The sequence below is a fragment of the Callithrix jacchus genome, chromosome 2 (genome assembly GCF_049354715.1).
Source record: "Callithrix jacchus isolate 240 chromosome 2, calJac240_pri, whole genome shotgun sequence".
Lineage (NCBI taxonomy): Eukaryota > Metazoa > Chordata > Mammalia > Primates > Cebidae > Callithrix > Callithrix jacchus.
The window spans coordinates 131,320,877-131,337,956 of NC_133503.1; the positions used below are offsets into that span (position 1 = coordinate 131,320,877).

The 17,080-nt window shown below is 36.3% G+C and overlaps 1 protein-coding gene across 11 annotated transcripts in view; it reads right to left on the reverse strand.

The window, feature by feature from the left end:
- Window positions 1-17,080, reverse strand: part of TENT2 (terminal nucleotidyltransferase 2) — a 66,718-nt gene that overhangs the window by 37,241 nt on the left and 12,397 nt on the right. For 6 of the 11 annotated variants that reach the window (XM_008991900.6, XM_054252150.2, XM_008991901.6 and 3 more), the window contains exons 6-9: window positions 7,316-7,430; window positions 7,080-7,171; window positions 5,349-5,427; window positions 3,104-3,173 (exon numbers count right to left, since the gene is read on the reverse strand). In XM_008991900.6, coding sequence (XP_008990148.1) covers window positions 3,104-3,173; window positions 5,349-5,427; window positions 7,080-7,171; window positions 7,316-7,430 — 356 coding nt within the window. The remainder of the gene's footprint in view (window positions 1-3,103; window positions 3,174-5,348; window positions 5,428-7,079; window positions 7,172-7,315; window positions 7,431-17,080) is intronic. The other 5 variants (XM_002744828.7, XM_054252152.2, XM_035291334.3 and 2 more) reach the window with 1 other exon arrangement.

Genomic DNA, 17,080 nt, shown 5'->3' on the forward strand with positions numbered 1-17,080 from the left:
TGAAAAAACTGTCTAAAATAAAAACCAAATTCATTTATATGTTAATTATAGCTTTTAATTATAAAATTTTAAATCTACCATTTCAGTATTTCTTATTTGGGGGAACAAAAGAAATCTTACAATCTTTCCACTATCCATGCATATTAATAAAAATGAACAGTGGCTGACATAGTGGCTCATGCCTGTAATCCCAGCACTTTGGGAGGCCAAGGCGTGTGGATCATGAGGTCAAGATACCGAGACCATCCAGGCCAACATGGTGAAAGCCCATCTCTACTAAAAATACAAAAATTGGCTGGGTGTGGTGGGGTGTGCCTGTAGTCCCAGCTACTTGGGAAGCTGAGGCAGGAGAATCACTTGAACCCAGGAGTCGCCTAGGTGACAGAGTGAGACTCCATCTCAAAAAAAAAAAAAAAAGGATAGTAATATTAACACTTCAGATACTACACATTATTTGGCTTTGGGAAACTTACAGTAACAATAGAGTTACATTCTTTGTGTAAGTTTAACACTGAAGCCAATTTATACTACATCCACTTAATAACTCAATAGAAAAGAAAAACACTTAGATGGCAACTAGTCTGCAGTTAAAAACTTTTCCAAAACTGAATTCAGGGCTTTAAAACTATTCACAGTACCTGCTTCAAATACTACTTCTGGAAATACTAAAAAAGTGATCCTCAGTATGGAAAGAATTTATGCACAAAATGCTTATTTGTGTTATCTAAAAACTAGAAACAAACCAAATGTTCAAACACAGGGGAATGGTTAAGTTAGGGACAATTTATTCACTCAAATATTATAAAGCCATTAAAAATGATGCTGTAGAACAACACTGAATCATATAATGAAATATTAATGATATGTGGTTCTGTTGGAAAGTACGAACCAGGTGCAGTGGCTAGGTGCAGTGGCACACTCCTGTAATTCCAGATGCTTGGGAGGCTAAGGTAGGAGGATTGCCTGAGGCCAGGGGTTCGAGACTAGCCTGGGCAATATGGCGAGACCCTGTCTCTACCAAAAATACGAAACTTAACCCGGTGTGGTAGTGTGTGCCTGTAGTCCTATCTACTCAGGAAGCTGAGATGGGAGGATCACTTGAGTCTAGGCATTTGTGGTTACATTGAACTATGATCATGCTACTGCACTCCATACTGGGCAAGCAACAAGGTAAGACCCTGTCTCTTAAAAAAAAATGCTTAAGAACAAAAAAGTTTGTAAGATAACCTTAAATAGAAAAAGAATAAAACTGTTTCTGTAACTATGACTACAACCACGTATTATTAAAAACTATCATAATTAGCTAGTATTAAACTTTTTTCTCTATATTTTATATTTACTTTAGGAAAATCTGACACAATTTACTTGGCAGAAATTTGATAAATATTTGTAGATCTGATTGATGCTTAGCTATATAAAGGAATGGCTTAAGCCTGGCATTAAGTTTTGTTTAAAATACATATATTTAGTCAATTTTCATCATTCATAATAGCTACATTCTATAAAGTTGCTACAAACACTGAATTAGTGAATACTATACCATTGATCCTAGGGTAAGCAAAGGGTTAGGTTTCTGTCAGCCTGGTCATATTTTCATAAACTCGTCAATACGGAACCAAGTTTTATGTTGCATTTCTGTTTGAGGACACTGTATTTAATATATATGGTCGATTCATTAACAGTGGACTCATGGCCACGCGTACTATAACTCATGCCTGAGCGAAGCCTACCTAACACATATTTTCTCCATAGGGCACCATCACAGCCTTCTTGTACATGGGGACACTAGAAAGTAACTCAGCACTATGCTTGGGGACCATTCTAAATAGCAAAAAAGCACAAAACGTGAAATACAGCATTAATTAGACTGTGAGAAGATTATTTGTTTACAGTATAAGCTGAACAGGAAGACAGTGTGTCACCTTACTCTACCTCAGCTGGGAACATGGTATTAGGGAATTCGAAATTTTCACCACTCCATGTATGTCCACAAAATGACTGCTAAAGCGTATGAATATTGACGTGGGGAGTTACAAATAACTTTCAGCAGGTAGGCAAATTAGTGAAAACACAATCTATGAAAAATAAGGTTCAACAATGTATGTGTGTTTGTGGGCATAATTTCAGTATTAATTTGTAAAACTAGACAAATTTTATGAAATATGTCACAATCCTATTTTTAGAAAACAGTAACAAATCCTTTTAACTAATGAAATAATCAACATCTATTTACATTTTATATTCAGATATTATATAAAAGATCCCAATTCCAATACCCATAAGAAATTCAGAACCCAGGACAGTAGAATATATAAATGTAAATTCTAAAATGGAACAAGTATATTGTGCTGTTTTACTATCTATTATTCTAGGTATTATATGTATCTTTCATTAAAATGAAACATAACTTTTTTAATCATAATTGTATTTACAACAAACCCCTTGATATTAGTTTATGTCAAATTTCGTTAATTATGTTAATAAGAATGCATTACACTTCCAAAAGGCAAGAGATCACTTAAAAATCTAAAATATAAATATGTACATAATCTTTAAATTGGATAGTCTCACATATTCAAAATGTCAAGCAGAATAGCTAAGTACAGTTAAGCATAAGAAAGTATTGCTCAATTTTAAACAACCATTTCAAACACCAAGTCAAATGATTTCTAAAAACTGATTAAGATAAGCTGTAATGCTACAACATATATTTCTTTTTTTTTTTCTTTTTTTTTTCTTGAGACAGAGTCTTGCTCTGTCACCAGGCTGGAGTGCAATGGCGCAATCTCGGCTCACTGCAACCTCCGCCTCCTGGGTTCAACTAATTCTTTTGCCTCAGCCTCCTGAGTAGCTGGGACCACAGGCACGCACCACTGTGCCCAGCTAATTTTTGTATTTTTAGTAGAGACAGGGTTTCACCATGCTGGCCAGGATGGTCTTGATCTCTTGACCTCGTGATCCACCCGCCTCAGCCTCCCTAATTGCTGGGATTACAGGCGTGAGCCACCGCGCCCAGCCCATATATTTCTTAATTATCTTTATCAGATGAATATCTAAAAATGATCTAAAGCAACTGAAAAAAGAAAGCTCATTAATTACTTACCTGACTTTATCCCTGAACTTCACAATTGGCACTTTTGCTCGAATCAGCTGAGGTCTCTCAATGTAGCCCGCTGAAAGACAAAAGATAATGTGAATATCTGCAAATGTTTCTAGAATTCATAGTGTTCCAATGCACATTTTTTAAAAAGTAGTATTTACTAAGCTAAAATAATTTAAGAAAATGTCTTTGAAAAAGAAAAAAAGTGAGGACATTATCAAATTCTTCTAAGATTGTAGGCTCCAGTAATACCAGTTAGGGGGCTTCATATTCAAGTAATTTTCCGGAATGTGGTCTAATATGGTATCTATAAAGAAGTTCATCAGAGCACTATAAGAGTGAAAATATATCTAGGCTAGGAGCAGAGGGAATAGCTAATTTTGGTACAGCACAGAATAAGGTATCATGGTAACTGTAGAAATCATATTTACAGAGTCTTAAGTGTGGAAATGCTTTGCAACATGAAACACAGGGCTGGGACATATTCAGTAAGTGTGATCTCTATGAGTGAAAAATACATACATATAGTTATACACACATGATCTCTACAAGTGAAAAACTCAGGTCAGTTTAGCGAACACCAATTACTGTGCTATTATACACAGGAGTTAATAGGAAATTCAAATACACATACATGTATGTATTACATATATACACATATCATATACAATATAATAAAATGTATATACATATTTTATTCCATCAAACTAAAAAAGTATTGAGTTAAAAGTAATACGTGCTCATCACAGAAAATGAGGAAAATACAGAAGTGTGTAAAAATGAAATTCTGAAAATCTTTCCCTCCAGCCTGGGCAATAGAGCAAGATTCCTGTTCTCTCTCCCCCTTTCTCTTTCTTTTTTTTTTCTTTTAAAAAAAGAAATCAGAAAAAAAAAAAAAAAGAAAATATTTCCCAAATGAGCAGTTCTAGACCAGCCTCGCCAACATGGCAAAACCCCATCTCTACTAAAAATATAAAAATTAGCCAGGTGAGGTGGCACGTGCCTGTAATCCCAGCTACTCAGGAGGCTAAGGCATGAGAATTGCTTAAACCAGGTAGGCAGAGGTTGCAGTGACCTGCAATCATGCCACTGCACTACAGCCTGGGTGATAGAGCAAGACTCTGTCTCAGAAAAAAAAAAAAAAAAAAAAAAAGGAATATCTCAAGCTTCAAAATACAATTTATGTGCAGGAATTCAGAAAAATAAAATTAGGAGTTAAAAGTTTTGAGTAGTAAGTACTGATACCAACAAACTATACTTGAGGCAAGTTACTAAATCCATTGATCACTAGTTTCCTTAACTATTAAAAATAACCAAAAGGAAAAAAAACCTTAATGTGAATTACATGATCTTTAAGGTCCCCCTTCCATTTATAATATTTTGATTCAAATAGCTATTAAAAATCCACTTAGGTATGAATTATTCTTTATTTTACAGAATAATTCAGAATGCAGAAACCTAAGTCTATTGAAATAAATCACTTCATTTATTTCTCTCCTACAACAATGTAAGTTATTCAAAGACAGTGACTTGTTATTTGACCTTTATTTTCCAGCTCAAACACTAGCACATAATGAATGTCTGTTAAACAAATGAACAAGTGTCCTTCCAATATCACAGTTAGTATAACTTCAACTTTCTAGAACATTTTGAAGTTTAAAAGAAATTATTTGAGATGGCTTAACGTGGATTAAAAACTGTTTAGAGTCAGTTTAGCCAAAGAGTAAAATCTTAAAATAAAATTATTTAAGTCAACAACTTGCTTTCTGTTTAAGTAATACATTTAGGTCTCATGTTCAGTGATCATATTTTTAAAACAGTAAAGATACCTATCACTACAAGCCAGATGAACTTCTCTCTCACACAAATAAAGTCCTACAGGACTTTATCTGTATCAACACTCTTGGCTCTTCATAGATACTCTGTATTATAACTACTTATATTCATGCTTTAATTTCCCTAACAACCTATCAATTTTTGAGAAAAAGAACTAAAACATATACATCTCTAATCACCCCCCACCCACTGTAGCAGGTGGTATATTTTGCAGTAAATGCAATAAAGATATGCTGAATAAATGATCACTCATCTTTTTAATCAAAAGTTAGAAGAAATTCATTTGGAAAAAAGGATCTATATTATACCTATCCTGACCAGAATAAACAATTCTTACCAGAAGATAATGTAAGAGGCATTTTAAATAAAGTTATGTCAGATGACATACAAACTTGAGGCATGTCAGACTTACAAAGTCTAGTACAGAAGTGTTTATGGACTAAGGTGAGTATATGCCGTGCTTCAGTCTTCTGATTTACCTGAAAAAAACACTGAAAAGTTAAAAATAAAGTGTTTTTTCATTATCTAAGCTTAGTGTTTCATTTTCCTAAAGTATCTCAACAAAAAGAAAACATACAAGGTATACTTTCCTTTGGAGTTATTTTTCAATATACTCAAGGTATAATTTATTTTTCCAAATTATATTATAGAAAAAGGTCAATGGTATCTTTCACATCTACATTTCTAAATCAATTCCTGATTTTAAGCTTAAAGCACAATTTTTAGAGAAATTCTGAAACAGCCATCTATGCCATTTTTCCCTTCAGTATAAATGTACAAAAAGCAACCTCCCAACAAAAATAAACAAAATTTTAACCCTATCTAAACTAGACTGTAAGCTACTCAAGGATAGGTTCATACCTAGTGTCTCATTTTGTATAAAGGCTATAACAACATGATTTAGACACATGAATAAGACTGGAGGATTAGTGGGATGTGCTTGAGTATAATTTAGCAGCATAAAAAAGTTTTAATTACAATTCTGTCTTCTCCACTATGTTTATAATGTGAGGTTTTCTTAAACTTTCTCTTCATATGATTTCAAAGCCCAGAAAAATACCATTTTCTGGAATAAATCTCCTGATTTGCAGTAACTAGAAGTCATTTTTGCTAGTGGAATAGTATAAATAGTAAAAATATACATTAACATTCAATAATGTTTTATATTTTTAAAGATGTAAAACATAATAAGGTATATTAAAATTATACTGAACTTAATTTAATCGTTGGCAGTTCAGAAGAAACTTCAGCACTTTAAAGAGGCTGACTCAAGTCAGCTTAATGAACACCAATTACTACAATATTATACATAGGAGTATCAGTTAACAGGAAATTCAGATAAACATACTACAGATTGAGCATCCCTAATCCAAAAACATGAAATACAAAATCTGAAACTTTCTGAGTGTTGATATGATACTCAAAGGAAATGTTCACTGGAACATTTCAGATTTTGGATCAGAGATGTTCAAACGGTAAGTATAATACAAGTATTCCAAAATAAAAAAATCTCAAATCCAAAAAACTCTGGTTCCAAGCACTGCAGATAAGGAATACTCATCCTGTACTAAGTAACACAATATGGTTGCTAAAGAAAAAAAGAAAAAAAAAAAAAACACAAAGGTAAAATGTCAGAGAAAAATATTTTAAATTTAATAAACACGATAGTCTTATTTTAAATTTCAGTGAAATCTGTCTATTTTCCCAAAACAAGCATTTTCAAGGAAGAAAAAAGTAAAGATTAAAAATAGAATCACTTAAAAATAGAATTCAAACGGAAAGGAAATGTATCAAGAAGATAATATTGCCACATGCCCACATGCTCTGCTTTGCTGCATCCTGGTAACATATCCAAACTAATGGCATTTCAAAACAGAGGCAGAGCTCTAAAAAAAAGAACAACATATAGTGAAGCCATCTCACTTTAAAAACTTATAATTAAATTAATGCTATACCTCCAATTATGCTTACTGTGCACATGCCTTAAAAATAAAAAATTTCCTAGGTTTCCTACAATTATGGTAAACAAAATTCAAAGAAGTAATCACAACAAAGCAAGTTTTTTTCCTCAGTAACTTTTATGTAAAATTTCTTAACCCATTAACATGAGAAACACACTTGGAATAAATGTTTCCTTACTTACTGGTTCTTCCTTAACAACTAGGCATAAATCACCATCACTGCTCCGGGTACCAAATCCATTTAAAGAGGACCCAACCAAAAAAAGTCTGCTTTCTAAAGAAACAGAAGAAAGTTATAAGAGCATTTAAAATCTAAACTAGGTGCACTGGTTCTGTGCCTATTAAAAAAAAATTTTTAAGATAAAATTTTAAATAGGAATGCATATATCTAAAGGGCATGCAAAATAGGGAAACATACGTGGAAATAACAGTTGAATTTCTCTCTGCAGCTGCGTTCGACATAGTTCTTTCTTCTTTAAATCACTTATTTGCTGCTGACATGTTTCAAATAACTCCAGTATCTGCTGACTCAACTTGAATCCACCACAAAAAAAAGTAAAAGTTTTATTCAGAAATGTAAAAGTAATTACCATATGGGAAAGTATAAATCAATTATGCTGACACTATTTTAAAAATAAATAATATATTATCTTCTTAATACTTTCCAAAACAAAATTACTATTACTCAAGTACAGGTGGAGAATGGTCTGAAAACATACATATAAATTTTACAAAGTAAACTTTACAAGTTACAGAAAAGTACTTTCTGTTACTTACAATTCACAGAAAAGTACAATCACATATAATTCATAATAAAAACAATCCATGGGTCAGCAAACTGTTTAACACTTGGTCACTGTTTTTGTATGGCCCCTGAGCAAAGAAATTTTTTACATTTTTAAAGGATTTGAAAACAAATAAGAATATGCAACAGAAACAATTTGTGAGTGGCAAAGCCTAAAATATTTACTATCTGACTCTTTTAAGAAGTTTGCCCAATCCCTAGTATTCACACCTACAAATATCAAATATAAGAGATGTGATGAGTCCCTGGCATTCTGGGCTCATGACCTCCTTTCCATTCTTGTAACACTGCCCTGAATCCTAACTTCATGTCACCATCTACCTACCACCTTTTTTTTTTTGAGATGGAGTCTCACTCTGTTGCCCAGGCCAGAATGCAGTGGTGCAATCTTGGCTCACTGCAACCTCAGCCTCCTGGGTTCAAGCAATTCTCCTACCTCAGCCTCCCATGTAGCTAACAATACAGGCATGTGCCACCACAGCCAACTAATTTTTCAATTTTTGTAGAGACAGAGTTTTGCCATGTTGGCCAGGCTGCTCTCAAACTCCTAACCTCAAGTGATCTGCCTGCCTCAGCCTCCCAAAGCACTGGGATTACAGGTGTGAGCCATCACACCTGGCCTTACCACCCTTTTATCTACTTGATCTGGTTCAGACTTTTCCCTCCAGCCCAACTCTTGCCATCAACATAGGTGATCTCCCTATCTGAAATGGGCTACATTTCACAACATACTCCGTTTCTGGACTTTCATTTCCTCCAATATTCATCGGTGTACACTCCTATAATGTGGTCTTCACAATGAACTGGAACTACTCTAGCCATGAAATTTTAAATTTCAATATACTATCTTGGCTTCAATCTCCTATCCAATTCATACTTTCTCACTCCCCTCATACCTGCTCTAGAAACACAAGAGATCTAGATTCCCTTGAATCCTCCCTTTTCTCCCAAGCCATCAGCACCTAAATGGTGTTCTTTCCCTATGCAGTCTATACCACACAGTGCATCTCTTGAACCACTCCCTTATCTTGACTTAACAACATCGTCTCCTTGTCATGTTCTAATACTTGTCCTACAAAACCCTAATCTTGGGTCAATATAAAAAAGCCACCTTCGGGCTGTTCGCAGTGGCTCTCACCTGTAATCCCAACACTTTGGGAGGCCAAGGAGAGCAGATCACGAGGTCAGGAGTTCAAGACCAGCCTGGCCAATATAGTGAAATCCCATCTCTACTAAAAATACAAAAGTTGACTGGGCATGGTGGCATGCTCCTGTAATCCCAGCTATTCGGGAGGCTGAAGCAGAAGAATTGCTTGAACTGGGACCCAGAAGATGGAGACTGCGGTGAACTGAGATCACACCACTGCACTCCAGCCTGGGCTACAGAGCAAAAAAAAAAAACAACAACAAAACACACACACACCCCTTCTCTGCTCTTACATCTAAGTTGCTTAGAGACAAAACTGAAAAAAAAAAATTAAAAATCACAAAATTGGCGTTATAAATTCAAATTTATAGTCTTAGGTTGGCTCTTAGCATCACTTAGCAGTTACTTCCAAGTCTTTGGTCAGACATTGCTTCTGGTTTTTACCATAGCATTCCAAAATGTTTACTACCCTCTTCAAGCCCTCTAAATTTACCTCCCTTTCTCTAGCAGATAAAGTTAAAAGTTTACTAAGAAAATTCAGAATTTTCTGATATTCCTCAGCCTCTTAACCACAGACCTAAAAACAAACATAACTGGAAAAAAAAAAACAAAACTGTCCTTTTCCCTGTTCACAGCTAATGTCTCTACTAAGGGCACAAACACCTCTACCAGTTTTTCAGTCCTGCTCTTGTATTTTCAATCTCTCCCTCTCTAGGACTTCTTTATAGTCCATAATGAGGCAAAAGTATCATCCATCATGTAAAATGTTGTCTTTTACATATTTTATTAAAATCCTCATTTTAAGAAGGCAGAGGTATTCCCGGAAACTTGGCAATGAAAGAAGCAAAACTTTTTAAAAAAATCTCTGAATACCCACCCCACAAAAGACAAAGAAAGCAACCAGGAGAATACATCAAAGAGATCAAACCAAACCAAAATGTGGCCGAAAAATACAACACAATTAATTGACTGAGTATCCGTCATGAACCTCAAATATAAGGAGTGGGGCCAAATACCAACAGCAGCAAGATTCACATGGTATCAGACACAGCAAGAGAAAAGGAAATGGGACTTGACACAATCTTAAAAGCAGAACATGCAGAAATCAAATTGCTTATAGGTACTACCTTCTCCCCCTCACCTACAAAACTAAGCAGCCCACATCAATGTACCACAACCAAAACAGGCAAGGAGCTTCATAGGCTACAAGTCATAGGCAAATGCAAGAGGACCACAGAAAGATCAGAGGCCTCAAAACCAAAGGGATTCCCTTTCAAGAAAAAGCAACAGCAGAAACTGCCAGGAAGAGAAACCTAAACTGGGCAGTACAGAGCCATCAGGAGAAAGGAAGGTGTAAAATGATTCTCTCAGTGGACATATGACTATGAAAACATTTCTGGTTATCATAACAGGATCAGGCAGAGCAGGTGGAAGGTCCCTGGCATCTAGTAGGTAGAAGCCAGGATGCCACTGAACATTCTACGATTCAGAGAACAATTCTACCACAGCAAAGATTATCTGGCCCCAAATGCCAATAATACAGAAGGTAAAAAATTCTGTTCTAGATAAAAGTAGGAAAGGAAAAAAGTAAAGGCACACAGAAATTATATTTCTGAATACTACATAACAACAGAAGAGAGCTAGGCACAGTGGCTCAGGCCTGTATTCTCAAGATTTTGAAAGGCTGAGGTGGGCAGATCACAAGGTCAGGAAATTGAGATCATCTTGGCTAACAGTGAAGCCCCATCTCTACTAAAAATATAAAAAATTAGCCGGCGTGGTGGCAGCACCTGTAGTACCAGCTACTCAGGAGGCTGAAACAACAGAATTGCTTGAACCTGGGAGGCAGAGGTTACAGTGAGCTGAGATCGTGCCACTGCACTCCTGCCTAGGCAACTAAGCAAGACTCTGTCTCAAAAAAAAAAAGAACAGAAGAGGAGAAGTCCTACAGCCACAAAGCTAGCCTGCCCACCCCTCTCCATATAAAAGTAGCACACAGCTGGGCATGGTGGCTGGGCACTCCTAGAATCCAGCACTTTAGGAGGCCGAGGCAGGCACATCACTTAAGCTCAGGAATCCGAGACAAGCCTTGACAACATGGCGAAATCTCATTTCTACAAAAAATTTAAAAATTAGGCCAGGTGTAATGGCTCACACCTGTAATCCCAGCACTTTGGGAGGCCGAGGTGGGCAGATGATCACCTGAGGTAAGGAGTTCTAGACCAGCCTGACCAACATGGAGAAACCGTCTCAATTAAAAATACAAAATTAGCCAAGTGTGATGGCACATGCCTGTAACCCCAGAGGCTGAGGCAGGAGAATCACTCGAACTTGGGAGGCAAGGTTGCAGGGAGCCAAGACCATGCACTGCACTCCAGCCTGGACACCAAGAGTAAAACTCTATCTAAAAAAAAAATTTTTTTAATTAGGTGGGCATGGTGCTGGATGCCTGTAGTCCCAGCTACTAGGGAGGCTGAAGCAGGAGGATTGCTTGAGCCTGGGAGGTCGAGGCTGCAGTGAGCCATGATCACACCACTGTACTCCAGCCTGGGCAACAGAGGGAGAACTTGTCTCAAAAACACTGAAATAAAAGTAGTACAGAAAAAGCTATCTCAAAGACAAATAACAGGAAAAGAGAACTGGAATCTCAAAAGAGGTAAGAATGGGAGAGGACAGAAAAAAAATTCAAAGAAATAATGCCTGAAAGTATTCTAATCGACTCCCATACAAAGTATTTTTAAGAAAAAATTAGAAATTGAGCAACTTTTTTGTTTTGAAACATGGTCTCACTGTGTTGTCCAGACTAGAGTGCAATGGCACAATCACAGCTCACTGCTGTCTTGACCTCCCAACTCAGCCCCCCAAGTAGCTGGGACTACAGGTGTGCAGTACCACATCTGGTTGATTGTTTTTTCTTGAGACACAAGGTCTCACTATTTTGCCTGGGCTGCAGAGTAACATTTCTACAGACAATAAAGCATACCAAGAGAATGTGTCAATAAAACTAATATGATTTTTAACATAATACAAAAAAATGTCTTTTTTCTCATATTTTAATTTTCTAAAAAAGATAATTCACTATTTAAAGCATATATACTAGCAACAAACAACTGGAAACTTACATTTTAAAAACTTCACAATAGCAGCAAAAGGCATGAACTATTTAGAAATCTATATACCAAGAGATGTGCGGGATTTATATACAGAAAACTAGAAAACAGTGAGAGAACCTGAAGACCTAAATAAAGGGAGAGATGAAATATACCACATTCATGGATCAAAAGACTATTGTTAAAGATGTCAATTTTGCCAGAATTGACCTTTAGATTTAACACAATCAAAATCAAAAGCCCCTTTGATATAATTTGTTTCACAAAAAATGAAAAGAAATCAAAAGTCCAGAAGGCTTCTTTCTGGAAACTGACAAAAGAATTTTAAATTTTATTTAGAAAGGCAAAAGTCCAAGAATAGCCAAGAAAAACATTGGCATTTACCCTACCTGACTTCTCTACTTAATATAATGCTATAGTAATCAAGATAGTATGGCCCTGGCCAAAGGATAAATGAAGACCAACAGAAAAGAATACTGAAATATTTACAAATAAAATAATAACTGGAATCTGATTCAAACTAATGAGGGAGGGAGATAAGGGTGAAATAAGATTAATCATATGTTGTTAATTGTTATGGTCATATGTTAGCAATTGTTAAAGTGGACAACATTAGGATTTATGGTACTTCTCTCTACTTTGATATATTGTTTAATATTTTCCATAATAAGCTAAAAAGAAAGGTGTTCAAGTTTGTAATAAATGTGAAAAAGATCTCCAGTAAAAGTGGCTAACATAAAATTTTAAATGATACTTGAAGGATTAAGTTGTATTGACCTAGAGCAAGGGTTGGCAAACTATTTAGGCCAAGTATGGGCAGCAAGCTAAATAATTTCTACTTTTAAGCATTGTTAAAAAGAAAAGGAAAGAAAAGAACTGCAACTGAAGACTTATGTAGCCTACATGCCTAAAATATTTTCTATCTGGCCCTTCCACCAACCCCTGATCTAGAGAATCAGTTAGGCAAATCAGATCAACATAATCCTAGAAGTCATAGTAGGCACTATTTGTTGAATGGCAAAATAAACAAATTTCTTTATAATGCCCAAGTGAAAAAACGTACAATGACTTGGAAAATACGAAATTCTGTATCGTGTTTCTCTCTATTTTTTACATGCATGGAAATACTTTTTCTTTCCCAAGGACTACTATAATGGAGATTTAATGAGTTTTTATGTAAAAGAATTTTCCTCATCATCTACCCATTAACTTGGGGATTCACATTATCAAATTATTTTATCCTAGGAACAGACATTGAGAATTCAGATGAGACAAGAGAAATGCACATACATGCTGAAACAAGATTTCTGGTGCTTTAATTCCAGGACATGGCTCAATGTTCTTATAATTCTAAAATAAAAAAAAAAAAGCAGAAAGGAGGAATGTGTAGTATGAAATACCCTTGGCTAAATATCTTACACAATTTAGATCGCATATGTAATACCAAGCTGACCATGCAAAATGGCATTCCAAAAATATTCTTTAATTCTGGGGTACATTCTTCCTAATTTTTAGTTTAAAAAAACTATTCCAAGCCAGGTATAGTGGCAAATGCCTGTAGTATCAGCTATTCAGGAAGCTGAAGCAGGAAGATGGCTTGAGCCAAGGAGTTCAAGACCAGCCTGGGCAACTTAGTAAGACCCCATCAAAACAAAAACAAAAACCCCTCCAACAACATATATATAAAATGGATTATTTTTAAATTTGTCTAAATCACTACAATACTACCTGCTCAGGTTACCTACCAAGAGCTACCATTATACACTCTAGTCATCTTGGCCTCCTTTCAGTTATTTGTATACTCCATTCTTCTTTTTGCATTAGGACCCTCAAACACGCTATTTCTTCTCTCTAAAGCAGTCTCTCCATCCCTACTACTTTCTAACTAGTTAACTCATTCATCTTTCAGATCTCAGCTCAAATACCGCCTCCTTTAGGAGATTTTCGCCGAGACCCCCAAATGCATTCTTTCAGCACTCTGTAATTTCCTGCACAGCATTTATATAAAATTGTAACCTGCATTTTTAAAAAATTATTTTATTTCTGAGACAGAATTCCACTCTGTCACCCAGGCTGGAGTGCAGTGGTGCGATCTCAGCTCACAGCAACCTCCACCTCCTGAGTTCAAGCAATTCTCCTGCCTCAGACTCCTCAGTTGCTGGGACTACAGGTGCACGCGATCATGCCCAGCTAATTTTTTTTGTATTTTTAGGAGAGACAGGGTGTTACCAATATTGGTCAGGCTGGTCTCAAGCTCCTGACCTCAGGTAATCCACCCGCCTCAGCCTCCCAAAGTCCTGGGATTACAGGCATGAGCCACCACATCTCGCCTATGCATGATTGTTTAACAGCTCTCCCTCTCACTATGCTATATGAAACAGTAGAGACTACGTATGTTTAGCACAACAGTGTATCTCCCAAACCTAGCACTCACAAATATTTGAATGCTAAATAAATCAAAAATCTTATCTATCTACTCCAGGAGTCTCAACTATCACTTTTGTTTCAGATCTCTTCAGGAACCATCTCTCTAGCCTTGATCTTACTTCTGAACTCCAAACATATACTGTCAATTCAGTTACAAGACATTCTTCTACAATACCAATTAGCTTATATGTGATTGGTAAATGGGAATGGTATCAATATAACACAGAAGTTGTGTTTGTAAGTGACTTGTACATGGAGCTGTAATTGTAGAATTATAACCGTCACAAGCAAGAAAAAGCCCTCAGTATGGAATCCTTACAGAGCTAACATAACTATAAACAAGTATTTGCATTCAGCATTCCTGCTCAAGAAAGCATACTCCATGGCCAGATGTGGTGGCTCACGTCTGTAATCCAAGCACTTTGGAGGCCAAGGAGGGTGGATCACCTGAGGTCAGGAGTTCAAGACCAGCCTGACCAACATGGTGAAACCCGATCTTTAAAAACATAAATAATTAATTAATTAAAAAAAGAAAGCACATTCCCAGCCTCAGACAGCTCTGTGTTGGTGTACTTCCTCTTGTCTCTACCTTAACAGCAGCCTCACTGACTCAGAGCTCCAGTTTTAGCTGCCTGTCTCAATGCTCAACACAAGCCAGCATCTCAACTCTATTTTATATGTTTCTAATATCCCCTGCAGCAGCATCTAGCCATGCCAAACTGCCTGCCTGGTCTGTCCAACTTATTTCCCAAGACATTAATTATTATTCTTGATTGTGTCTGATTACAAAATTATTTAGGTTTTCAGTAGTCCATTCCAACCCTATTTCCCGTAGCCCTATATAGTTAGGGTGCAATTTGCAGAACATGAGGTTTCTCAGGAGCACAAATGTTTCGTAGTAGATTCTCTCATAGTTCAAACTATCTCAAGTATTTCCTCAATCAGCTTATACACCCCAAATCTAGGTGCCTTATCTCTATTGGTAGCAAAAAATCAAATCATTGGAGTCATTCACATCTCTCTCACACTCTTATACACCCAATTACTCCACAAATTCTCTCTATTTTCCTTATACATTACCTCCCACATCTTTTTCACTACCATTTACCCTAACTGAAAGCTTCAGTGCCTCTCATTAGGGTGAATTTAACAGTCTTCAAGAGGATCAACCATCTTCACGATGAATCTAACAGCCTTCAAGGTGATCCCTATCTTCCAAGCCCACTTCATTCTAAACCAAACTCACTATACAACAAGGACTTTCTAAAAATACAAATCTGGCTGTGCTATTTCTCCACTTAAAAATCTTCAGCAGCATTCTACTGTGCATTCAAAACTTCAAACCATAGCCCACTTTGTCTCACACTGAACCCTCCACATGCTTTACACTCTACAGTGGTAAATCATGTAAGATTACAGATTACCCTGTACTAGAGTTAGAATGTCACCTCCCTACCCTTGATTTTAAGTATCTTAAGCTCCTTCTCTTCATATTTTTAGAGACAAAGATAAATCTTGGTTTTACCGCTTACTAGCTATAACCTTGAGCAAGTTATTTAGCTTTCTGAGCCTCAATAAAATTAAGACAATCTCCATGTCATGGAGTTGCTGAAAAGACTAAATGAGATAGCATATTCAAAATGCCTAGAAAAGACATCAATAAACGTTAGCTTTCTTAAAAAGTGTTCCCTTAAAAAATAAACACACAGCCGGGCACAATGGCTCATGTCTGTAATCCCAGCACCTTGGGAGGCTGAGGCAGGTGGATCACCTGAGGTCAAGAGTTCAAGACCAGAACAACCAACATGATGAAACTCTGTCTCTACTAAAAATACAAAACAGGCCAGGTGTGATGGCACATGACTGTAATCCCAGCTACTTGGGAGGCTGAGACAGGAGAATCGCTTGAACGCAGGAGGTGGAGGTTGCAGTGAACCAAGATCAAACAAAAAACAAAAAACAAAAAAAACCCCACAAAACTAACTGTTTGCCTTCTTTCTCCCATAACTAGGCAGGTAGAAAGTAGCACTCAAAGAAATTGGTTCCAGCCACTCACATAGTGGCTCACACTTTGGGAATCTAAGATGGGTGGATCACCTGAGGTCAGGAGTTCAAGACCAGCCTGACCAATAAGGTGAAATCTCATCTCTACTAAAAATACAAAACGGGCCGGGTGTGATGGCACATGACTGTAATCCCAGCTACTTGGGAGGCTGAGACAGGAGAATCGCTTGAACCCAGGAGGTGGAGGTTGCAGTGAACCAAGATCATGCCATTACATACCAGCCTGGGCAACAAGAGCAAAACTCCATCTCAAATAAAGGAAAAAAAAAAAAGAAATTGGTTCAATTACACAATCTACATTTGGCCTTCTGAGATAAATCCCTAATCCTAAAGATTTAGTAGAATCTTTCTATACGACTAATTTTAAAAAGTTATTGATATGAAACTATATCAGATGATTTATGCTAACACTAATGTGAATTGTTATTAAATTTACTGAAATTGAACATATGCCTAGTCCATATGCAGAACTAGTAGTTAGTTCTAACACATAACTATCACAACATACAAATACACGTAAAAATAGAGAGCTTTCAATATCTATTATAATAAATTCCATAGCATACAGGCCTGCTAGCATACGTACCTTAAAAAGCCAGTGAAAGATTCTTATACATTCATTCAAAGGAT